This window comes from Lepidothrix coronata, unplaced genomic scaffold (assembly GCF_001604755.1).
Source record: "Lepidothrix coronata isolate B3197 unplaced genomic scaffold, Lepidothrix_coronata-1.0 Scaffold132, whole genome shotgun sequence".
Lineage (NCBI taxonomy): Eukaryota > Metazoa > Chordata > Aves > Passeriformes > Pipridae > Lepidothrix > Lepidothrix coronata.
In genome coordinates, this window is record NW_016690312.1 from 2,635,986 (window position 1) to 2,661,273 (window position 25,288).

The 25,288-nt window shown below is 41.3% G+C and overlaps 1 protein-coding gene and 1 long non-coding RNA gene across 2 annotated transcripts in view; one reads left to right on the plus strand and one right to left on the minus strand.

The window, feature by feature from the left end:
• LOC108503157 overlaps positions 1-7,437 on the plus strand; it is a 38,925-nt gene extending 31,488 nt beyond the window's left edge. The window contains exon 3 of the long non-coding RNA XR_001876742.1: positions 7,349-7,437. This is a non-coding gene — a long non-coding RNA (uncharacterized LOC108503157). The remainder of the gene's footprint in view (positions 1-7,348) is intronic.
• Positions 5,352-22,564, minus strand: LOC108503156 (A disintegrin and metalloproteinase with thrombospondin motifs 18-like). Its single transcript, XM_017826905.1, has 7 exons — positions 22,301-22,564; positions 20,728-20,854; positions 15,692-15,896; positions 13,066-13,257; positions 12,501-12,713; positions 10,974-11,121; positions 5,352-7,406 (listed from the first exon to the last, which is right to left on the minus strand). Exons 2-7 carry the CDS (start codon positions 20,778-20,780, stop codon positions 7,291-7,293), a joined length of 927 nt encoding a protein of 308 aa, XP_017682394.1. The 5' UTR covers positions 20,781-20,854; positions 22,301-22,564; the 3' UTR covers positions 5,352-7,290.
• Between the last annotated feature and the right edge of the window lie 2,724 nt (positions 22,565-25,288).

The window sequence follows — 25,288 nt, forward strand, 5'->3', positions numbered from 1 at the left end:
CCCATCCCTGGAAGTGTCCAAGGCCAGGTTGGACAGGGCTTGGAGCAACCTGGGCTAGTGGAAGGTGTCAGGGGGTTGGAGCAAAGTGAGCTTTAAGGTCCCTTCCAACCCAAACCATTCCATGATTCTATGATTCTATGACTCTGTGATTTAAATGTCCTCAGACTAATAAATTTGGCAGACAGACAATGCAGAATCTAAATAAAACAGAGGAAATTTAACCAGCACAAGCTGTTGGACAAATCTGGGGGAGGGAAGGGGGGGTGGAAGAGGATGAACTTTAAGGTCCCTGCCAACCCATTCCGTGATGCTATGATTCTCTGAATGCATTTGAAAATGTCCAGAAAATCTTAACTGGGTGAAAAAATCCTCCTTCTTGACCATAGATTTAGCATTGGTTATAAAAAAAAGAGTTGAGCAAATCACTCAACCAAGAACAGGAGTACTGGCAAATCTTGTACAGTATCTCATCTCTCCTTTTTGTGAGTCAGAAGACAAATTCCTCTCTATTTTGTAATTCCAAGTTATGCTTCAAGATGAAAACCACACTCCCAGCCCCTCCTGAAGACCAGAAGAAACACCAAAGAGTGGGCCAAATTAAATGCAAAGCCAATTCTGTGCAGCAAGCACAGGTCAGCCTGGCCTCGCTTCAACCTCGCAGTTATTGATCACAACAGGGCAGAGATCAGGAGTCCTGTAATCCCAAATGCTCATTTATAGCTCTGGCTATCCTCTCACCTGTTCCATAAGCAGTTCTGTGAACATCTGCCTTCTCAGATGACATTTTTTCCACAGTGCTCACACCCAACCTGCAGTGCTGCACTGAGGCAGGGAAGCTTTAGTTCTGCCTTCCTATTTGTATCACTACCTCGCTATTACCCTACTCTCCCTTCTCTTCAGGAGTATGACTGGTGAAACTGGGCAGGATTCTCAACAATGTGTAAATTCTAGGGTAGAGTCACTGTGCTAAGGAGTAAATAAAGGGCTGATAGTGTTTCAGACGTAAAATGTCTTAGTGAGTTGTGTTCCTACAAGCCTGTGAGGGCTGTGTTGGTCTGCCCTCAAATCCATGTGCCTGATATCACACAGGTCTGCTGTAGCTGGAAATTAGTAGGCTGTTGCTGACACTTGAGCTTACCTGAACAATAACCTTATACCAAGTTCATGATTTTCCTGACGCGTTCCATTACAACTGAGAACCAACCAAAAAACCTCAGCATTAGCTGTTAACTGACCACAGGACACAAGGCCAGCTCCAGGTCCATGTAATATGGTCACTGTGTATCACAGAAGCCCTTATACCATCTAATGGCCTCACTCAATGTCTGGATGCCTTTCAAATGAGATGTTCCAGTATGTTTACACACAATTTTGGGTTTGCAACTAGTATTTTGGAAGTGGACACCAAAACCCTCCAAATGAAACTGTGGGAAATGATACAGTTTGAAGAAGTATATCCTATATTTAATTGGGAGAGAGCTGTGTTTACAGCCTGTTATTGTCTGTGCTGGTTGGCTTTCCCCCAGCAAACACCAGAATGAGCAAGTCGTGGCAGTTCTGGGCAACTTGGCAACTGCAGTTTAGTTTTACAAAGCCTGAGCTGAGGAGCTTTCTGCTGACAGGCAGTATCTCTCTCTAGAAGTGAAGTGTTCTGATCCAGTTAAAATATCATCTATCAGTGAAGGACGCTCTCCATTTAAAGTCTTTGAAAGTTAAAATTCCTTTAATGGACTTGGAATTACAGTATCTTTTTGCGGAGCGTAAAATAATGATTTGTATATTGAAACGTAGCTCCTGTGGATAAATGACATACCACTGATACATGAATATGAGCACTTTCTGCAGTGTTTTTCTGTTTACATCATTTTGGGGCAAAACAATACCAGTGAGATGATCTGTTTGGATATTAAAAATATATCTAGAATACTGATTTTTTCTTTGTCCACCAAAAGTTATATTTCAGCTATCAAAGCCCCCAAAAAGAAAACTACAAAACACTTTGTTTACTAGCTTATAAAAGTCATTTTTTGGTGATGAATTTTGAGGAAATAAAGACCTCAACTACTTTTTCCTTGCTCAACATTTACATTGAATGTACAACACAGAAATGTGAGGACCATTATTTCCATGGAAGCAGAGTGTTGGCAGGGGAGAATACCTGCTTTAGGAAAAATACCTTCCCCTTCTCCTATCAGACAGACCAATTCAGATGTTGAGGTGATTTGAGAAGATGAAGATCCCAAAGAAGAAGTTATTGTGTGTGCTTTCCTCCTAGATCTGTTTGCTCCCCCATAGGTAAGACCTTCATGAGTAAACATTTCCCTCATAAACCCTTTCAAATTCTTTTTGAATGAGCTTTTGTGTCAGCTCCCCTGTGTTATTATGAAAGGATTAGTGAACATTATCAAAACAGAACATAATAAATTAATGCTTGGCAGCTCAAGTCACCTAAGGGATACTAAAGACCTGTCCTAAGTTGCAGTAGGCACACTGCAGTGTTCAGTGTATGGGGACAATAGCTTGACTTAATGTTTAGAGAGTAAGCCTGGAAGTTAGGGCTTAGCTGAAGGTTCCTGCCTCTGTTGGCAGAATCCAGAAATTAAAACAGGTTCTGTTCATGACTGAATAATTCTTATTATTGGACAGAAAGTACATAAAATATTTAGCAGTTTGAAGCATAGGTCCTGTAATAGATGTTTTTCTTCAGGGAGCATAAGGAAAACTGCTTTTGGTGTTACTACATTGCACTGTGGATTGAGATATTCAGGTTTTGTCCCTAGTTCAGCCCCGCTGGGACATTCAGGCTGTTTCTGCCCTGGTATCTCTCATGGAAAATGTTTACATCCCTTCTCTTAGCCCTGTCTGGTGTCTGCTGGCTGTTAGAAGACAAGCTCTCAGGCCAGAGGGTGATTCTGATGCCTCTCCTTAGGGTACAGGCTCTGGCTTCCCACGGCACTGTGAGGCAGATGCTGTAAATAACCCCCTGCATCTGTGCCCTCTGCAGGGCAAGGCTGGGGATCAGCTCCACACTGACTGTGCTCGTGTTCAGAGTGTGACAGACATCCAAGGACATGTTCCAGCCCAACCTGGACCTGGGTTGTTCTGAAGAGGAGGGGATGAAGAATATCTACAATGGAGGCTCACAGCAAGTAGGCAGGAGGGTTAGCTTGATTTGGCTGATGTTCACACAGTAGTGCCTTGGGAGGGATTTAAAGCATCTTCTAGAAGCCGCACCTCCTTATTTCAGGATTTTTTTGATGGAAAGAAGGCTTTGCCAAACCCTCACATCTCTGTAGTCCCCAGTTACTGGCATTGCTTTCCTCTGGGGACAGTCACTGTCTTGGTTAGGACTCGGCACCGAACACACCTCATTTCTGATGCACCCTCAGCAATGCTCAGCGTCTGCCTTCCAAACAGAGTCAGGACAAAGTTCCTCAGTATTGCTCTTCCAGATCTTATCTGCGTGAAGCTGCCTTTGAGACGTTCTGCAGTGGCCAGACAGTGAGCCACCAGCAGCACTTTTCCTCCTAATCACAACGAGCTCCCTGATAACACGTTCTTTTCCTGTAGTTTCTTGTTGCACACTCGGGACTGTGAGCTCCTCACAACACGTGCACACAGTGCTGCACACAATGGGATCCCAGTGACTCAGTAGGGTTGCACTTCAATTACAATGGAAATAATAATGTTAATTTATTTTCTTGATGCTTTTGACTAGGATTTGCTGAAAAATAAAGGAAATATAGGCTATGGATCATGTTACCATAAAACCACATGCAGCGAAACATTCATCTGTCTCCAGCATTTCATGTCTTCTGGGCATCCGAGAGAGTCGAGTTTGATTTACACAATCAAGCTATTCATTAAATATCTGTTTGAGTTTTAGGCAGATGCATCCTTTACCTGAGTGATGAAATCTGACTACAGGAAATGGAGCTGTTCCTTTGTGAAAAGACCCCATTCTGCTTTATAAAGTGAGCCTTGCAGCAATATACTTCTAGAAAACTGCCAAGCTTTGTATACCAAATACTGTTGTAAGGGCTCAGCAATAAAACAGTTGTGGACTTGGGGGTGATCCAAGCACACAATAGCACATCTTTATGCAATATTTCCTCTTTCAACATCCCTCTCCAACACTGTAATTCACTGACAACCGTCGGTTCATTTTAATTCCAAAATTCTAGCCCAGAACACTAAGCAGTTTATAGAGTCTGAATTCTTGTGTGGGCATATTAATTATTTAAATCACTAGTCTAAATCCTGTTCCAAAGAGCTCTTGCTGGGAGTCCTTCAGGAGCAGACTGATCTATTGCTTATTATCGCCTACTGGGTCATACTGCGAGTCAGAGGCATGTTCAGTATTTCCTATCAACAACCCTCTGTATAGCTGGCTGTTGTGAGGGCACTGAGTGATTGTGAATGAAGGGAAAGGCAGCAAACATATGTTAGAGGATATATATAAAATGATCCAGTGAATTGATATAGCCCCTATTAGGGATTGGCTTGGAAACTTCTCAGACGAGTCATTTTTAGAAAAATAAAGTATCCCCAGGCAGATGGGAGAGGCTGTAAAACCCAACGCTGTGTTGAGTGAGGCTCCTTATCTTGCAAAGCCCCTTGCAGATAAACACACACAGGGAAGAATCCTGCTGGTGCAGGGGTACACACAACTTTCCACTGCCTTTGGTGAGAGGAGCAATGGGTCAGGTCTGTCTTGCACAGAGAGGGGCAGCTGTATTTTTGTGTATTTTAGCTTTTGTGTTGTTATGAAAACAAACCCATGAAGTTTTGTCCATTTTGCCTTTTTGGACCTGAAATGGGCACATTTCAGCTGTTTCAGTGGCAGGGCAGGCGTTCAAATGAGAGACACCTTCTGCTCTTAAAAAGCAACTCCAACATATTCACTGCCTGAATAACGAGCCGTGCATTCCTCACCAGCCAGGATAATGGGACCTTCAAAAGCAGAGAAGTTTCACATGACCTTAGTACATACGCCTGACTTTGAGTGCCTGAAAGGAGTGACCTCCGTCCCATTCATCATCATGGCTTGTTAACACTCAGATCCACTGTTCTGTGGGTTCCCCCCAAAATTAACCCACCCCAGACCTGAATGGCAGGGCCATGGCTGGGCAGGGAGGTCACACTGAGCCACAGTGCCTAAATGGCCACTCCCCAGAGGGCAGACTTTTCTTGTGGGCAGCTCTGCCCCTCCACAGAACGAGCTCAGAGTCACAGACCTTTGCCAATTACACAGCAGGAGATAACAGGATAATGTTCTCCTTAAACCCACTACGGGACAGTCAACACAGATGCAAGGGAAGGCATACAGCACTTATATTACTTGATATTAATTATAACCTCCATATTTTATTCATGAATTTTACAATTCCAAATATAATGAAACAGTTAGAGTATTTTATTACAAAGCTTATAAAATAATTAAATATTACACTTATAGTTTTTTGCTTTTTTTACACCATAATTCATACTTTGTGACACTACCATTTTCTTTCCTCAGTTGTCACTTAAGGAAGTGAGCAAAGAAATATAAAGGAAAAGCTATGCATTAATAAATTAATTATTTTACATAAAATAATAAAAAGGACACAATTATAAAAAAAACAAAACAAAAACAACCTTGTAGTTTTCCTAGAAAAAAAAGTTATAATTACACAATGTCCAATATCAAGACAGAGCGGTGTAGGTTGAGATATGTTTCCAATCATCATTTCTTAGAGTATCACAGAATACATGTTTTTAATTTAAATTGTTGCAGAGGGAACTGCTAATTTTAAGTGACCACTGTCTGGCATTAGTGCTGAGCTGGCTAATTTTATGCTGAAACCATACTTTAAAAAAAACCAGTCAAACTGAACTACATTCATCAAACAAAGTTGTGGGATTGGGTGGAATTAGATAAATACGTCCCTCATAGGCACTCCCCAGAAAATTACAGTAGGACACAGCTCTGTCTCAGATGGGTTTGGCAAACAGGTTGGGGATTTTTTCAATGCAGAAACCTTTTGAACTGCACCATTTGATCGTGTCACCGAGCACCTCGATACTGAACGGTTACAAATATCATTATGTTTACAATTCTTTTGTTTGCTGGTGGATTCTGAACTAAATACAAGTATTAGGAGAGTGTATAAAAATAGAATTGACTTTTATTTGGTTTGAGTAAATAATCCACTTATCTTTTTCAAGCGCTTTTTCCGCATAACCTGTGTGAATAAATAACTGTTCAGAGAAGTTCAGCATGAATTAATGGACTGTAATAGTCTTGTTATTTCCTTTGGGTAATGAATGAATCAAAATTTGCAGAGATTTGAGATTAAAAGGAAGACATTCTTCAGTATCTTGGCATTCAAACAATCTAGCTTCTGAAACAAAACTACTTTAAAATATCAAGTTTAAATTTTAAAATTACATATCTAATGAGCTTAGAAAGTTGAAAACGTAACCATTGAGCTCAATAAATCTGAGTTCCTTGAGTTAGTTGAAACATGAAATCCTTATTAATTGTTACACAGCAATATTAAAAGTCCAAATATTCTAACGCTGAGTATTTCTAGGAATACATTTTCAAGTTACTAGTTAACCACCTCTGAGTTTCTACACAAAGCAGAAAATGAATTCTTCAAAATAATAAGAACATTAGCATGATGCAAAACTTGCTTTTCCAGCAGCAAGTCTGATAGAGAAGCACCATAAATCTTTGTAGTGCACTATTTACTTCTGGTGGTCACACGTGTGACACTGTGTTCTCCAGCCAACAGCCATTGGAATGTCCCTCTGTGGCAGCAAACAGCTTCCTCACCCTGGGACAACGGTATCATACAAAAATTGAGAGGAAACGCTTTTGACAGTGTGCTCTGTCCTGCTGCCACTCCGCAGCCTTTCTCCTCCAGCTCCCCATCTCTTTTTTGCTTTGCATTCTGGTAAATTAGCCAGAAAAGGCTTCCTTGCCTTAATTTCTTCCTCGTAACATGTGACAGTGCAAAATTACACTTTTTAAAGAAAGAAGAACTTCCCCTCGAGTCTCAGTGTTCAAGTGATCCATAGTACCCTGTGCTTTAGTGAGGTCAGCAAATAAAGAAAAAAAAGAAACATTCCTTTTTCAACACATATCCAGCAATTACTGTACCTCAGACATTCCCTTAGAAAAAAACCAAGTCTCTTCCGTCAGTGGTTTATGTGGCACCATGTCTTGCCTCAAAGTAGAGATAATTCCAACATAAATTGAAGAAGAGAATCCTGTCACTGAAGGGTTCAGATAACTCGCTGCTATCAGTTCTTCTTCGTGCATGATTTACAACACTGCTTGCCATAAAATTTGTGGTTACAGACACCATGCTGGGGCACCAGATGACACCAAGTGAAGAAATCCACACAAGAAGGATCATCTGAAGGAAAGAAATCCAAGCAATATGGTAAGACTGTGTTTTTAGCAAGTCTGCAAGTCAGGCAATATTTCCAAACATTTGTATGCAATTGTAAATATTAAAAACATGGTGGGTGACTCAATTCCAAGAAGAGGAAACATGAGCGAGCTTTCATCTCAAAAATACTAGTTTCTTTTTTTAATTTCTTAAGAGATCAAATTTACTAATTTATAGAGATAGAGCTAATATCACAGGAGAGTCAGAGGCTGAATTAAAAAATTTAGAGCACACTCTGAAGTTCAGGAAAACAGAAGGAAGTTCCACATTAGAGGATAGAAAAACTTATCTGTGTTTACACCTCTGATTACAAATGTTGTTCTAAAGCCAGGCACTTGCACATATGAGCCTGCTGTACACTTGATGCCAACTGCTTCTTGCCACCACCGTCACACGGAGTTTACCTGCACCTCAAAGTAGTGTCAGCTCCGAGTGTGAGTGGGTGTCCACACAAACACATGGAAATGGGAATGCCTGGGCCCTGCTCTGAGCACACATGGGCACAGAGTGCTCTGCTCCCTGTCTGTGTCCCAGCACTTTCTAGAGGCACTTCTTTCTGTCCGTTCCACTCTGCAGGGAACCTCAGAAATCTCTTCCTCAGACACTTCAGTTATGTGCCATGAATCAGGCTTTTAGGACTGTGCCCTGTTGGTGAAATCTTAATTAAGTGCAATGAGAAAAGAGACAGTGTTTAGTTCTGAAAAGCCTTTAATTACAAATACAGGTAAATCGTATTTTTCAATTAAGATCATATTTCTCTTCAATTTCTCTGCAGATCATTTATACACACTGCTCTGCTGCTTTAAAAACATTTCGTAGCTGCTCCTCTCTCCAGTTTTGTAGAGGATGCTTTATGTTTCTTTAAATGAGCAGAGTGATGATTCATATGGATGATTTATAAACAAATTCACTGTGTCTGAGACAGCAATAGGACTCAATGAGCTTCAGCAAAATTTATAGCTAAACTGAAATCTCCTGTGAGCATGGAAAAGATTTCATTCAGCTCTAAGAACTACTGTTTACATGGTCAATAAAAGGAATTTACAAGGAGACTGAAATAAAATCTAGCCACCACTGTCTGTATTCTCAGATCAGCTAAGCTGAGTCACAGCAGATAAATGCTCCCTCACATGGCACAGACAACTTCTTCATGTTCCCTGGACCAGGAATCATCTCCATCTCTCTATAGGAACTTCTTTGGATTCATCACCACTACTTTTTTTTAATTCCCTTTTACATCATGGCAAAGGTGATTTTTTTTTGGTATGCCTTTATCACTCTCAAATTTGAATTAATAGGAAAATTATTTCTTTTCTTTTTTTTTTAAATATGCCATTTTTTCTCAGCTTTTAAAAACTTAAGCCTGTCTGTAAATTCTAATGGTAGGGAAAGAAAACACTGTTCTTGAACAAACACTTGTCCAGGAAGTGGGGAGCTCAGTACTGAACTGCAGCCTTCCCACTCCACAGCACTGCCTTTCCATTCTGCATGGAGTGTCAGGAGGGATGCAGCTGGAGTTCAGCACCAACCTTCCTGTTCCTTCCCCTGCTGTCACCAGACAGAATCTGGGAGGAACCAAAACAGACAAGAGATGAAAAGCACACACCATACAGAGGAAGGAAAGCTGTTCTAAGTAAGACAGAAGAAGCTCTCCTGCCATGAAAGGGTAAATTTTTTAAAAATTACAAATTACTCTTTAAAAAAAAAAAGTATGAGGAGGAAGCAACATTAATAAATCTTTATTCCCACTTTGAAGATCAGAGGGCAGTGTTAATATTACAGAGGTATGGCTGAAAGCTTTACACTTGGGACCTAATCCAAGGACTGTTGGAAGGAACACAAAGAGTCCCACAAAAATCAGTGGATGGGGATCAGGCTGTCAGTCCCTTATTTCTATTTACCCAAGTATTTATATGTTGTTCAGATTTTCATTCATTTAAGCAGTTGGATTTAGTAGGAGTCACAGTGACCCTAATTGCATTTAGCAGAGGGGTGGAAATGACCTGGTTTGTCCAGGAAAGTGCAAACTCTCCCTGAAACATTAATTTCTTGCCTGTGATCACTGAGCTGGAGCTGCATGGCTGATAATAGAGACTGATTTGCTTCAATGTGATTCCAGCACAGCTGGTTTCCTCTCTTTCTGCTGGTTTAGACAGAAAGTTAGAGAGCAGTGAGGAGATAATTGATCTCTAGAGCCTGACGACCCAGGTATAATAAAGGGGAAAGGGCTCCTGCAGATGTGAGGAGAGAGAGAAACAGGCCAAGGCCAAAATTAATAACAGACAGTACTTCAAACATGAAATATAGCAGGGGAAAACAGGGGTGAAAGAAAAGTCCTTGCTATGTAACAGAAAAGGGAGTTATACAGGAACTCCAAAGTACAGCAGAACCTTTTAGGAAGGTTAATTTGAAGTGTTACGAACATTTACTGATAAAAACAGCAGAAGTATTTCTTATCCCTTTTAGGACCATTTCATCTCTATAGCCCTGTTTGGATTAAGGTCCCCTGATAGATCAGCTTGATACTCTGCATGTCCTGAGCTGATGCAGTAGAATGGTTAGGATCTCCCTGGGTTTCACAGGGTTTCTGTGCACAGGGAATGCCAGGAATTGGGGCAGACATTGGGGGTGGTTGGCTAATGTCAGTTTACAAGATGCAGGGCCAGAGCTTGACCTCTGCTCCCAACTCCATTACCACCTTCCTCTTGCAATCCAGCTTGGGTTTTATAGAGGTTACTTTTAGCTCCCAGTTTTAAAATGGTAACAAGTCAATTAATGTGCAGTATTTTGAAAGCTAATGTTTAAAGTGCTTTAGCATACCTAGATAACCAGTGTTATGTGGGACAAACCTGGACCTCCATGAGTTTTTTCACATAGTTAGGAAGGAGTCATGAACAGTGACCATCCTGCAACCAAATAAATGGGACAGGGTAATGCATCACTCTCTGTCTGTGATGGTGCTGAGAGAATTCCTCTTCCATCATTCCCTGCTCCTCACATTGAAGAGGCAGAGAGGGATACAGTAGACATACAACTGGGGAGAGAGCTTAATTTCATGTTCCCTGACTGGCACGTCTCAAGGACATTCTAGACAAAACATTTGTGGAGTCCCGGGATCTGGGTGCAATCTGAAGCTTGGTCTGACTTCAAAAGACTAAAAGTAAATGGCAAATTCTTATTGCTTAGCTCCAGAGTTGCTATTATTAATCACAAAGCAGTACCAGCATAGGATGCTTCTGTTATTCAACAAGAGAGTATAAAAGTGCAGCTCAGAACCAAACAGCATAACTATTTCACATACTGTTTTTAAAATCTCCTGTGTCAGTCATACTCTTAAGTTTGCTTTAAGAGGGCTCACTTTGAGAAGAGAGATGCTGTAGTATCAGACAGTTACTGTCAATCTGGAAGCCTGGGAAAAAATCATTTATGAAGGAACATGCCAAATCAGTGAGTGAAACGAAAAGGTGGGCTTTGCTGGCTATAGAATTCTAAGGAAACAACTCTGCTGCAGCACGTAGAGCCGAGTTTTACCTCTTTTCATGGGGACTGGGCAGAAGTTGGTGTTGCAAGCTCTCAGGACAGCTGGTTTCTGGTGGGGCAGGCACCCAGACGCTGGTCTCCCCTGGCGCAGGCACTGCACACTCCGGGTCTGCACTCCCCCTCCACAGGTCACCGTGCACTGAGGAGAAATGGAAAAGCTGTCTTTCACTGCAGAGACTCTGGAAGCCCATGAAAGCCAAAGTGGGGAGTTTCAAGGGCTTTGGATGAGACTTTCAAAGCAAGAAAGGTCAGGATCGGATGTGTCGCTGTTCAGTAACCCCCACCAGGACCAACTTTTCAGAGACGTGTGTGTCTTTTGGTTATTTAAGGACTCAGCTGAAGATCTGGTTCCTTACTTAGGCATTGAGACAGAAACTGAACATTTTAGAAAACCTATTCCTGACTGCCTGCCCTGATTTCTTTTGATCTCTGGGCCCAATCCTGCTGCCTTAACAGAGATAAAACTCCCATTGGAACAATAATCATGGCAGTATCTGGGGAAAACCACTATGCATTTGCAGGAAGAGCTATGAAGTATTTTAACATTAATAAGCCTTTTACTTGTATGTGTTTCATGAAGAGTTGTCTTTAAGATAAATGTGATCATTTTCATCTGATTGCAATTGTCAGGCATACATTGTTTCATGTAAATATTATTAAATGAGTGTGTGTCTCTTTGATATATGACTCACGAAGTAGATAAGTTCCAGAAATACAGAAGCTTGTTTGCAAGAATGTAGAAACAAATACAGACTGATCCCACAATTAATCATAGCATTTAGGGAATTCCAGGCAATCTGTGCAGATGCTCAAATACATTGTGCACAGAGATATGCAGCAGTTCAACCACAGTGCACTTTGAAGATGGAGAAGAAAGTGTTGGAAAATGAGTGTGGAATGTAATGCCTCTCAAGCACGAATAACATTTTTAGGTGACATTCTTCAGTTTCAGGAGAAAGAAATGAGCTGCACCAAAGTACATGATGGATGTGGACCAGCTGCATCATGTTTCAGTGGCTGAGTGGTGTGGTCTTCTTTAGGGAATGGCTACGTGCAGGAGACACCTGGGAACTGTTAGTACTGGGGATGGCTCCAATGTACCACTGGACTTTTGACTCCAGCAGAATGTAAGGCTGGAGCTGGCTTTAATCTGGGCAGCCTGGGCTCACCCTGCCGTGGTCACAGTGGCGCGGCTGTCAGCATTTTACAGCCACCAGCTGTTTGTGCCACTCCAGCCAGTGTGCCTTCTGTGGGATATGATGGAGTGTGGTGCTCTCCAAACCCAGTACGGACACCTCACCTGCATTCCAGGGAATGCACTGCCCAGGAGGCAGCAGTCACACTGCAGTTGTGTTGTTCTGCAGAGCTGTGCAGGGAAGAGCACCAGGGGATGTGACTTGAGCTACTGTACAGAGAAACTTGGTCCTTCTGCAAATTCCTTAGAGCCAAGACATGAAATAGTGCTGAAAGAGCAATAGCCAGGACAGGGAGAGAGGTGAGAGAGCTTTCCATTCCTACCTGCTGCCAGGGTGAGGAATACCAGCCAGACACCATGTTATACAATGTCTGTGATGGACAGGCTCCCTTGTTACAAGGTTCCTCCAGCTTGGTGTTTGGTTTCTTGAGGTTTCTGCATCTCCTCTGAGGGAAGGTGAGCAGTTTCCCGTGGATGCTCTTCTCACCACATTTGAGTTCTCGCCTTTGCACACCTGGGCCACAGGAGGCTGAGCACTGCAGAGGCAAAACACACCTCTTACATCTACAGAAACACGGTCAGATAAAGGGGAGTGTGCAAGAGAACCCAAAGTGTGCATTATAAAAGCATTGTAGAACTAAACCCCACAAAGACCATGCTTGATAATGTGAAAACTGAAATACGAATCCAAGTCAGTGAAAGTCCTGGATAACGAAGACAGCAGGGTACATCTAACTACATCTGTGGTTTGTGGAGGCTTGCCTAGAACACCTGATTTTCAAATGACAGCTCGGCTTTCTGTCCTCCCCATGGCTTGTGTGTGTCCCTGAGTCAGCATTTCCTAGAGCAGAAAGGCAGGCAGTGAGCCATGTAACTGCAGCACTTTACCTCACTCCAGGAAGAAATCACCCACTGGAGCCGGTCATTTTTGGGACAGCGTCCTAGCACACAGGTCTGCTGGGATTCGGGTCTGTGGTCTCTGCTGCACATACTTTCAGGCAAGATTTTCACCTTGGGAGAACCAGTACTTTTGCAGTAGACATCCCGTTTCTTAAGACCCCTCCCACAAGTCTTGGAGCACTGTGATGGAAAGAAACACCCATTTGAAGCAGAGGAAATGAAAATTGGCATTATTTGTATTTTACAGCAGAATGTAGAAGTCATGGCTAACATGCTGTGTAGCTGCTATTGTATATAAGCAAACTTGAAATTCTGCTGGTACATAAGTAACAGTAACATCTGTATGTCACTTCTACAATGTTGCTCTAAGTGCTCTCTTAATGTAAGCTGTGAACTCTCACAGCCCCCATATAGAAGAGATATGAGTAATATCTCTTTTCCGTAGATGAGGTAAGTTGGACTTGTGAGCAAAATGCTTTTGTGAGCAAAGTGCTTCCTCCCTGCTCAGCACAGCTGAAAGCTGGTCCTAACCTCCCATGGCAGAACCTCCCATGGCAAGATGCTCAGCTATTTGTTATTTTGTCCTCACCTTGGCCTAGAGGGATGAGATAGAGGCAGAGAAAACCACCCAGGGAATTGATACATAACTCCTTCACCGAGCAGATCTCACCACAGGACAGAATCTGATACAGACAGTGGTTAAGGAGTTACACCAAAGATGTTTTAATTGCCAACTGCAGCTTAGGACAAGTCACCAGTGAATAAATAAGCATTGCTGAAGCGTAGCTCAGTGGAACAGGCATTCTGCAGCTTTCACTGCCTTAGTATACGACAAAATGCCTGAACGAGCCATTTCTGATGAAATGAAGGAATAAACACTGTCAGCTTCCTACTTTCTTGCATCCTCTTCTAATTGTTCTTCTTTCTACTAATAATTATGGGGCATGTTCCAAGGCAGAATCACTACTTGTATCAAATTACAAGTGCTTTTAAAAGATTTCATGAAAGCACAGTTGTGTTGAGGATGTAACAGAAATACCTGCATGTTGAAAATCTGTGGTTTTAATCCTTCGCCAAACAAACAAAAAAGTTCTTTTCATTTAAAATGACTCTGATTTGTGTAGAGAGGCTGGGTTTAGATTAGATATTAGGAAGAAATCCTTCCCTGTGAGGGTAGGGAGGCCCTGGCACAGGTTGCCAAAAGAAGCTGTGGCTGCCCCATCCCTGGAAGTGTCCAAGGCCAGGTTGGATGGGGCTTGGAGCAACCTGGGCTAGTGGAAGGTGTCCCTGCCCATGGCAGGGGGTGGAATGAGATGAGCTTTAAGGTCCCTTCCAGCTCAAACATTTTGTGATTCTATGATTTTGCCTTTTTCCTCTTAACTCCTTTGAACTTGTGATCTAACAGTTTTCAGCCAAATCTTAAAATCTTTACTAACTTGTTCAATAGGCCTGTTAAACTACATTTCAGCAGGACTTGTAAACTTAAAATCTCTACACCTCTTAAAGAAGAGGAAAATGGATTTTTCTTAATTGTCATTTTTTTATTTTAGAGGAGTAAAGTCTGAATGTGGGAATGTGTTTGAAGATCTGGTTTTTACAATCTCCTGCTGCACTCAGGTTTCCTTCAGATACACTGTAAGAAACTCATTTTGGATTGTTAAAACTCTGTTTCAATGGACTACTGAGTGGTTACTGGACTGTCACATTCCAGGGCACTGCCCTGGAGAGGCAGTCTGTGCTTCTCAGCTGGGAATGCTGAGGTCAAGGTGTTCTTGAACGCCTGAAGAGTAACAGTGCCAAGAACAGAAAACATAAGGAATACATTTTTCAATAAATTTAAATCCATCTCGAATCCTATTGATATAAGTGTACTGCCAGCTCTCCTTTAAATCCCAGATTTCTCATTACTTTGCTTATCCTTACATTAACCATTCACAATAGCACCAACAGCAGTGAAAGATGGAGCAGAGCTGAGGTTTTTGTGAGCATCTGTGTGTTTTTTAGCTTAGGTGGTTCAATGTCGGGGACCTCTCAGGTGTGTAAAGCAGGGTGTGTACACACAGAATCTGCCCATGGGCCTCATGCCCCTCATGGCAGTATCTGCAGCACTGCTGGCAGTAGAGTAGCTGCTCTAACAGTGGCAAAAGTACAGAAGTCATTAGTGAACGTGTAAATCACAAATTTATCAACCCACAATCCATATACATGTGTGTAACTCTAAGCCCAAATACTTCTTCATTCCTTGACTGCCTGTCACCTCTGAGAGAACTTAATATTGCTTGGGAAGTAATCTCAGAGGGGGTTAATGGCTTGAAGAATTCATAGAGCCGTAAGTTATGAAATCAGAAAGAATTATCTATCCATTTATGTGCACCACCTAAAAGAACACCACCTGTCTGCTCCTGGCAAGCCCTCCTGTCTGAGCACTGCTGAAGGCTGGTTACAAAGCATATATAGTTTACATGTTTATACACACATGGTTTACATATTCTCTTCATGAATGAAGCCACTTGCAAAACACTGAACTCCACAGAGTTTGCACTATTTTTCTTTTTGAGGAGAGTTTTTTGCAATGTTTTCATTATGCCAGCAGACCAAGATTTCTCCAAATTACCTGAGACCATGGGCCAGGGCTCCATTCTGGTGGGCAGTCCTGACTATTGCACATCTGCACCTGTGGGGGGGTGCTGACAGGACACAGGGAATGGGCCACGACCTCCTCTCTTTGGAAAGCCCTTTTCTGGACACACTGAATGAGGCGACTTTGCTGCCCTCCTCCACAAGACTTGCTGCATGTGCTCCACTCACCTGCTGACCAGCTTAGAGGAGGAAAGGCATGTTAGAAACACGGGAGTGCAATTAGCTTTATAAAATCAATACACATGAGCCACCTATCAAATGTGAATTATTTCGGGACCCTGCTCAGCCAATCTCCTGATGGACTGATATCTGCTCAAGCAATCAGAGAGCTGTAGTTACATTATCTACCTTCAAAGCATGGAACATTTTGCTAGGGATAAAATATAAGTCACACAACTAGAAAAACAAGTACTGCTTATTTACAGTTCTCATCTACTAGAACCAGCTTGCCTATCAATCTGACTTGGAATCTGCAATTCCACGGGGACTGAGAGAGACGCTGCCGTTGAGGCTGGTGGAGTATTTAGAAAATATAAGGGTCTGGTTAACAAATCACCATTCCTTTTTAACCCTGTCTATGCTGTTTATTAAAACGTCTCTCTCACACAGGAAAAGAAAAATGTTTTCTAAATAGATTATTTAGAAATGGATGATCCCTTTTGTCACTGTAGCTGCTGAAGAGACACAGGCTAACAGAGGCCAAAGGAAGAAGACAGATGGAGAGACTTCTGGTTTGATTATTAGAAAGTTGTGCCCTTTGTTGATGACTTTTCCTTTCTACATCTCTCTCAGAAGACAGGATGAGGGAGGAAGATTCACCTAAGCTGATGTAAGGAAAAGTTGGCATGGAAAGGAAAGAAAGGCCAGTTTAGCTGAGCATGTACCTACCAGGTTTGTGCTTAGATACACTCACCCAGGGAGAGTGAAGGTATTTCTGTCAAACCCTACCGGTCTATATTCACCATAAAGAACTTGCTTGCTAAAAGCAGCAGTCCTGTCACCAGTGTCATGAGGATTTGAAAAGGCTCTGAAAGGCTGAGAGAGTTCTTCAGTCTTCAGTCTGGAAAAGAGAAGGCTCAGGGGTGACCTAATTGTGCCCTCACAGTTCCTGAAGGGAGCCTGCAGGAAAGATGGAGAAGGACTTTTCACAAGGACAAGCACAAGGACAAAGGAGAATGGCTTTGAGCTGAAGGAGGGAAGGTTTAGATTAGCTATTAGGAAGAAATTCTTCCCTGTGAGAGTGGGGAGGCCCTGGCACAGGTTGCCCAGAGAAGCTGTGGTTGCCCCTGGAAGTGTCCAAGGCCAGGCTGGGTGGGGCTTGGAGCAACCTGGGCTAGTGGCAGGTGTCCCTGCCCATGGCAGGGGGTGGAACGAGATGAGTTTTGGGGTCCCTTCCAACCCAAACCGTTCTGGGATTCTATGAATCTATGACTCTGATTTAAATGTCCTCAGACTAATAAATCTGGCAGACAGACAATGCAGAATCTAAATAAAACGGAGGAAATTTAACCAGCACAAGCTGTTGGGCAAATCTGTGCTCGAGGCACAGACATGCTGCAGCTACACGTCATGTCCCTGAAGTGACACAAAGTCTGAGGAGTTACTGCCAGTTGGTTGGGGTAAGTTCAGTTTTGGAATGCCAAGAACTGCTCAGTACTTCTATTCTTGAAGCCCTGAGTGGGTCCCCAGCCGTTGTGGAACACTTTGGAAACATTCAACCAAGTGTCTTTGTCCTCGAAGGCTTCCAATGTAAGACCATAAATAACAGCTAGATAGGAAAACAGAAGTGAAGAAACAGAAGAAACTCTGAATGACTAAACCATTACTCATTGAGAAATCTTATTCAAAGACCCAGCACTGAAATTAAACTGAGGATTTTAGAAAAGTTTTACAAATTTTTAATTATTTATTTCACAGAAAGGTTCTTGTCTCAAATCTGACCATTTGGCCTATCCTGCTTCCACAGTTTCTCACAGCATCAGTCCTGTGACCATTGGAATAGCTGCTTACATACAGTTTTAATGATAAGAAAGCTTTTTATTTCCTGTGTGAAAGATGCACAGCTTCCCACTTGCCTGTCTTTTCACATCTGCCTGAAAACAAAGCTAATTTTAATTTGTAGAAAATGCATAAAAAGCCTATTTTTGCAAAATCCCTCTGGGAATAGAAGAAATCCCAGCTCTCAGAGTCTAACAACTCCTGTAACTGCCAAAAGTAGGGGAAATATAAAAGGCACTAATTTAAGGACAAAGAAATATTAATGTGAAAAGTCAGTAGTTATGTAATTCCAGAAACACATCAGAAGTTTCCTTTTTGTCTGATTTATTAATATTTGGACCATTTCACTACAAACTTCTGGGAAAAGAGTTTTAATCCATTTTACAACTTTTAATTAGTTTGCCTTGATGTTTCTGACAACGGTGACTGGCAGACCAACCAAAAGTGTTCACTTTAAGAGTTTATTCACCATCACTGCTCAGAAAGTTCCCTTCTTCACAGAGGAGCAGGCAATAAACCTATTTTAATGTCCTCTAGTAAACTGCCATTTTCCAAGATTATCTGGGCTGTGATCCAAGAGTATCTTTCATTAGCTCAAATAACTAAATAATTATGACCAGGTTTGGCAGCTCTGAAACCCAACAACAACAGTGTGCAGCGCTGGTGCCTCTCTGTGTTCTTACTGTTGGGACAGTAGTTTGGTCCCACTCAGACTAATAAGCCTTTGTTCTTATGCAACAATTATTCCTCACTGACCCTTACAAGTCTGGAGCCTCTTTTATGTCCCAAAACTGACACACTTGTATCTCATCTGTTAGTCACCTCCTTCCCTCGCCTGTTCTGTCTGCTCTACTTGAGTTTGTGTTATTTGCTGGCTATTAAGCATTCCCCCATGTGATTTATTAATTAATCCTACTTTTTTTTTTTTTTTCTGTTGGCAGTCTCAGGTTTATGGGAAATATTACATGCTATGATTTTCTGGGCACATTCCTCAGCAGAGAGATTCTGGCATAGTTTCACTCAGCTGAATGGCAATGTGTTAATTTAAGGCACGATCCTACATGTAGATCCTCCATGCATTAATATATCCTAAGGATTTTATGAATAATTAATTAGTGAGTTGAACTGTTTTTCCCTAGAGGTGCTTGGGGCTTTTACATCTTTTCTTTTTGTACTCTTTTTAGGGTTCAAGTCATTAAATGTATTTTAAATAGTAAATTATACAATAGCTGCAATTTCATCATGAAAACACTGCACTGTGTGTCAAAATGGATATTCAGCAGTTTCACTGATAGGTATTATCAGTGGATGTTCAAAGTACATCAGGATCTCAGGTTAATAGAAATGGAAATTTTGTGTGTGGTCAGTAGAAGTTAATGTGATTTGGGTGGAGCTTTATAGCATAATGATGCCACATCAAAATGAAGGTAGGCATAAAGAGCTTAAAAACACTCCTGAGGACATCACAGACAATACATTTCTGTGGGCACGATACTGAGTTCATTGGATAAAAATAGTTCTGGCAGAAGATAAGTTGCATATGAAAAGACTGGGTTTGGCTACAAAGATTACTTAAAATTGGTATTGAGAAAATCATGTGGCTAAACGCAATGTAAAGAAACTGCTGAAGCAGGAACACGGGGCTCTCATGTCACATGTTACCATTATTCAAACCTTATCTCTATCGTTTTGTGGTCAGAGTGTATAATTTGCCATTTGGGTTTTGTGTACTCTGCTGTAATCATTAAATTCTGCAGGAAATTCCAAACTATTACTGGACTATTTTTTAGTATGTTCAACATATTGCAAACTATGGATTTTTAAATAAAAACAAAGTCACTGCAGAACACATGCATCTTTTTGCTTTGCCCCATCATCCTCTTCTGGACTGGGGGAGAAGAGGAATGCTTTCTATTAAACTTCATTAAATGTGTTATTTTATGAAGTATGGGCTTAGCCAACTGCTTTTACTGCCCCGTTGCTTTCATCACTGGAGAGTAAAACCAGCAGATGACACCAGGTCTAGACCCTTCCTCCATTTCTTCTGCTTCGGTGCATCTTCAAATTTATTTATTTCCCACTGACTGAAACACTCTCAATTTTTTCAACATATCACTTTAGAAAATCTCCTGCTCTGGAGTCCAAATGTCTTGTCCAACATAGTACAGCTTTTGTGATCTTTAGTATAAAATTAAAATAATGCAAAGGTTGCAAAGTCAGGAATCCAAAGGTGAATAAAAAGCAGAAGAAAGATGGCCATTTATATCCCAATCTACCTATTTATACTCTAAACCACATAATACTGTGGTTAATTATATAAGCACACAACATTTTTTTTTTTTTCAAAAGGACCCCTACTACAGCTACTATAAATCAGTGCAACTCCCTTGGTTTTTAAATTGATTTAGACCAGCTGGATTCTAAGAGCTTATCTATATGTCAATGTCTTCCTTTGCATCTCACCTTTCTTTTAGAAAATAGGGTTGTTCACATAGGCAATGCCTTCATATTTATTTCTGTGGGCACCAGGAGCATTGCTGACAATTTGTTTGGTTTAGATAGTCCTCTTCTTGGTATCACAATACTCCGTGGGGCATTTTGCCCAAAAATCACTAATTACACTTCACAAGACTCTTTTAACCTAATCTAACATGTGGAATGTGAGTCGTGGGGGCCACGCTTGCACACAGGGAGTAGCACTTTACTCAGGAAATGGGCTTAGTGATTCAAGATGAGTAAAGGTGGCAGAGGAGGCCTGTGAGCGAGCTGGATTTGCTCTGTGTCACAGGGCTCACCCCAGCACGGTGACAGAGCTCAGCAGGCCCTGCTCAGACATCAGACACACCGACACTGTTATCCTTGGGCAGCAGCCACACCACTCACGTCTTTAAACAATCCCTGGTTCACGTTACAGAACACAAAGGGGGTCATCTCGCAGGGAAACAATTCCCTGTGCCTGGCACACTCAGGCACAAGGCACAGCCAGCAGGTACAAAAACACAGAGGACTTACTATGCTGGGCATGGATTGGTGTTGCATAGTTTTGTTTCAGTCAAGGGCTTCATCCTTGGGCCGCAAAGGGAGGTGTTGACTCGTACACGATGATCTTCCAAACAAATTGCTTTTGCTGTAATGTGTCCTGGGGAAGCATTCGAAAAAAAATTACACTACAGTAAACATTTATTCAAAATGTAAGAGAAAAAGTAGTAGGCAACAATTTTAATTAAACAAGCCCAAGCTCATCCTTGGTACAATTCCACTGACTTCAACTAACTAAAATAGGTTTTTATCCAGCAACATGTTTTTAACATTGATTTCCTGCTTTGTACTATTGCAGTCAGATGAAAATTTGAGTTATAAGCAGCATATTTGCAGAATCTTCCCTCAGCAAAAGTTAGTGATTCTTCAGATCTTAATTCTCTGCAGACACTAGCAGGGCTTGTTTAGAGCCCTCCTCATGCACTTACAAACTGCAAATAGACATTCTGCACACGTTTTACAGTATATGTTTACAGACTCCAGAATTCTGCAGGTTCCTCTACCTACACTCAATCTAGTGTCAGCATCAGGACAGGTTACAGAGAAGACTGCAAATGCCTTAAGAGATGAAGTGATTTTCTAGATTTATCTTTTAACTGAGATCTATCATTCACCTCACACATGGTTCATTTGGCACAGTGAGTCGAATTTGGAAGCACAGTTGTTTCCATCATTTTTATATTCATGCTGCAACCTTTTAAAGGGAAGGAAGAAAATACAGCTGTCATATTTTAGGGCTGCAGTGCTCCTGGTGGCTCTTTCTTCCATGAACTGTTTACTGAGATGCTGTGAAGTCTGACAACACTCTGGCAAGATATTCCTGAGGTTCACCTGGATGGACTATTTTGCCAATACAGGAGCACAGCGTGGCACTTCCTTCATTACCCAGTCCTGTTCTCTGGTATTAAAGACTTCCCACATGCCAGTTTTCTGCTTTCATTACTTTCACTGACAGAACATCCAGGATTCAGAAAAAACAAATAGATGGTCTGTGCAAAGCAAGAGGAACATGGCAATAGGAACTCCTTAGCTTATATGGAATTTCAGACTTTGACCTGGCAGCATTAAAATATTGGTAATTAAACAGTGAGAAGATTTGGTGCAACTTTCAGTGAAGGTCTTGATAATATCTTAGTCTTTTGTTGCTCTCCACAGATAGAATAGATTTTCCTCATTTTACCTAATTTACCTCGATTCAGGATCTTTCAATGTTCCCCAACTGCAACTTCAAAGCACATATTTAATTCCCACATTACTTCAACATCAAGATTATCATATGGATATGGATTGACCTAAACAAAAAAGACTGAGTCATAGTGACATGAATTGAGCCTGGCATGGATTTTTTTTTTTCTTTACTATAAAGGAAGTACAAAGGTACTTCATCTGTGTTCTAAATTGTCAGGTAAAAAAATAAGGACCAGGTGTTCGCTGTAACCCCCTGTATGTATCAACACACATTTGCAAAATTAAAGGCAGCTGAAGAGTTTGAGATGCTTTAAAAAAAATTAAACAGAAGAGGCTTGGCAATTGGAAAGTTACCTACCACCACCACAGGTAGCTGAGCACTCAGACTGCACTGTCACCCAGGAGTAGCTGTGTTTTCTGACAGATGTCTTGTTTTCAATGTTGGTTTTGGAAAATGTATATTCCCAAGCAATCCCAGGATTTTTGCCTTGTAACAGGATCTACAGAGGGGTATTTAGGGGTTGTTAAAAAAAAAAAAAAGGGAGGGAGTAAAAACAGCATTCTGTCAGTCTGAAGGAAGATGAGCTAAACATGATACAAACACAGTATACATATACACACCATGCTTGTGAAAGGATTTTTAGGCTGGCCATCAAAGCAATAAACACCAAAGTGTTGCTTGGACTTACAGCTGTCTGTAAAGGAGTGCAGAAACACATGGTCCTCCTGTAAATCAGGGGGCACCTGACTGGGTTGGTGAAGCAGCAATGCCTTCAGCACACATGGAATATCACCCAAAGGCTCCTGGCACTGCACTATTTGTGCTGCCCCCGTGCAGCTCTCAGTGCTCTGCTCCTGGCCCTGACCCAGTTGGTCCCTGCACTCACTGGGAACCCACTGGCAGGGGCTGGAGTTTATCCACAGGAGATGGATTTGGGTTTTGGGGGTGGGAGACATTTCCTCTCTTTCACTAAGCAAAGTCCAGGCTGATCTTTCCACAATGACTTGTATGAAGGAAGAAGCTTTGCCCATTACGGAGGACTCAAAACACTTCACTACAAGAAGCAAAGCAGCAGGAAAGCTGTGTGGGGTTGGGAGCAGAGGTGGTTGGAGATGGCTTCCTCAGTTCTTGAGGCTGAGGGTATAAAACAGAAGTTTCTTTCTTGTAAAAAAACTCTCTTCTATGCAGAAAAATTTTTTATGCAGATAAATTTTGCTTGGAAGACCCTCAGCTGGTATTTTTCTCATGATGATTGAAGCTGATAAAGCTTCAGTCCAGGAGAGAACCTGTCCTTGAGTGTCTACGGAGAAAGGATTGGAAAAATCTTTCACTTCATGACTTCAGCATAATGTGTTAGGAAATTTTCAGAAAGTGTGATTACTGACTATAATAACAATCTTTGTCATTCAATTCAAGAGCCCAGCTCTCAAGGGTGTACTATTTTAGTGGTGAATTATATTGCAGTTTTCATGCAGGCAACTTTCTAAAATTCAGTTTTCATTTCAAGGCTGAATTATAATCAATGCAAGATGCACGAACATCTGACACACACCTAAATTTGGGGAGAAATTTCTACTTAATGACATTTATTTTAGAAACGTTTTGGCAGCAAAGTGCATTTATATTCATACTTAATAGAAACACTGCAAGAGTTTACAGTTACAGAGCTCTATGGATCTTGTCATACTAACATAAAGAGCAGGTGCAGTTAACCTCAGCTCCTAAATATGCTTTTTGATAAGCATTAGCATTTCAAGTATAATTCAAGTCTATGTTAATGATTGCCATTCAAAACATTAATAAAGTTAAGTTCACATGATGTCTGACCCGAGCACTTAAGCAATCCATATAAATAGAACTGATCTCTGTATAGACTGATTTCATAAAAAAGCAACTAACTCGCATTTATGTTGTTTGAGACACAGGAATATAATAACATTTTGAAACCTAGCCATGGGTTTTAAAGTATTCTGAAAATGTACCTATTGGAAACCAGAAATTGCCCATGACAGTGAAAATTCAGACCAAATTTACGTGACCTCCAGCTCAATAATGTTGAACACATGAAGGACCTGGACTGCATACTGTTTACTTCTGTAGAATAAAGAAAAATGGATGCTGTATTTTCCATTTTTAGTAGCCAAAGACTTGATTTCAGTCAGGGAACCTCAATAATGATCCAGACTGAGAATACAGCAATTAAGGCTTCAAAAGGCAAAATACTTCCAAAAGAATTGAAGAGTACGTGTCTCCTCAGGGCAGGATTCAGATTAGAAGCTCCTTCAAGCCCAAGTAAATGGAACTATTAGATGTGAATATTTTCATCTCACTCATCCAAGCTTAATTCATGAGCACCTTAGAATACCTGTGAGATTATGGAAGAAATAGATCTGAGAGTAGTTGCTGACCTCTTTATTTTTACTGAAAATTCTTGGTAGAAATGGTACGATGGGATCTGCTTTAGGGGTAAGTCACAGACACAGGTGTATCTCACAACTATTTTACAAGAACAGGATTAAAATTGAACACTCTGAAATTAGGAGAAGTTAGAATTGAGACTGCTGTGAAACTCCTCACTGCCCTGCAGGGATGCACCCCAAATCTCTGGATCTCCTGCTGGCTTCCCAGAAACCCTCTACCACGTTCAGTACTCCCAGCACATGGTACCCACTAATGAGCACATCACAGAGCTCCTATATCTGACTTTAGGCTCATTCCTCAATGTGTGGTTCTGTGTCCTTTTTGCTGTACTCTGTTCAAACCATTCCCAAGTGTAACTTTCTTCAGGACCTTTCTTTTCTCCTTGAATATTCATCACTATCTGATGTAAATGTTTTATAAGATTTAACAGCCCCTTAAGATGAGGGAAAACATCTCTTCTACCTAAAATTTTTATTTTTAGAAAGCTATCAGACTGCTGATAGCAGAAAGTCCAGCTCTGTTAAAACAGCTGTTCCACTTTGAATCTTGAACCCCAAGTCCATGGGCACTAGAGTTTCCAGGTAAAACAGGGTGCAATAACCTGTTCACTCTACTTTCTTCTCTCAAGGACAAATTGAGACAAATATCTAAAATGTAAAGTTTCAGAACATGTGCTTTAGGAAAAAAATGGGGGTTGTTAACTGTAGTAAGAATTGAGCCCTGGAAAACTATTCTTCAATTAAAACAATTCCTTCTTCTTACAGACCAGACCTCAAAATGTTTCAATTTGCTTTTACTCATCCAAAGGTCCTACGAGTCCAAGGTATTAGCACAGATCTCAGCATCTCAGGCAGCCAGAAACACTTTCTCCCATTTCAGTAGGTGCTCTGTGTTCCTTCAAGCCCAGAGACTGAAATTCTGTCT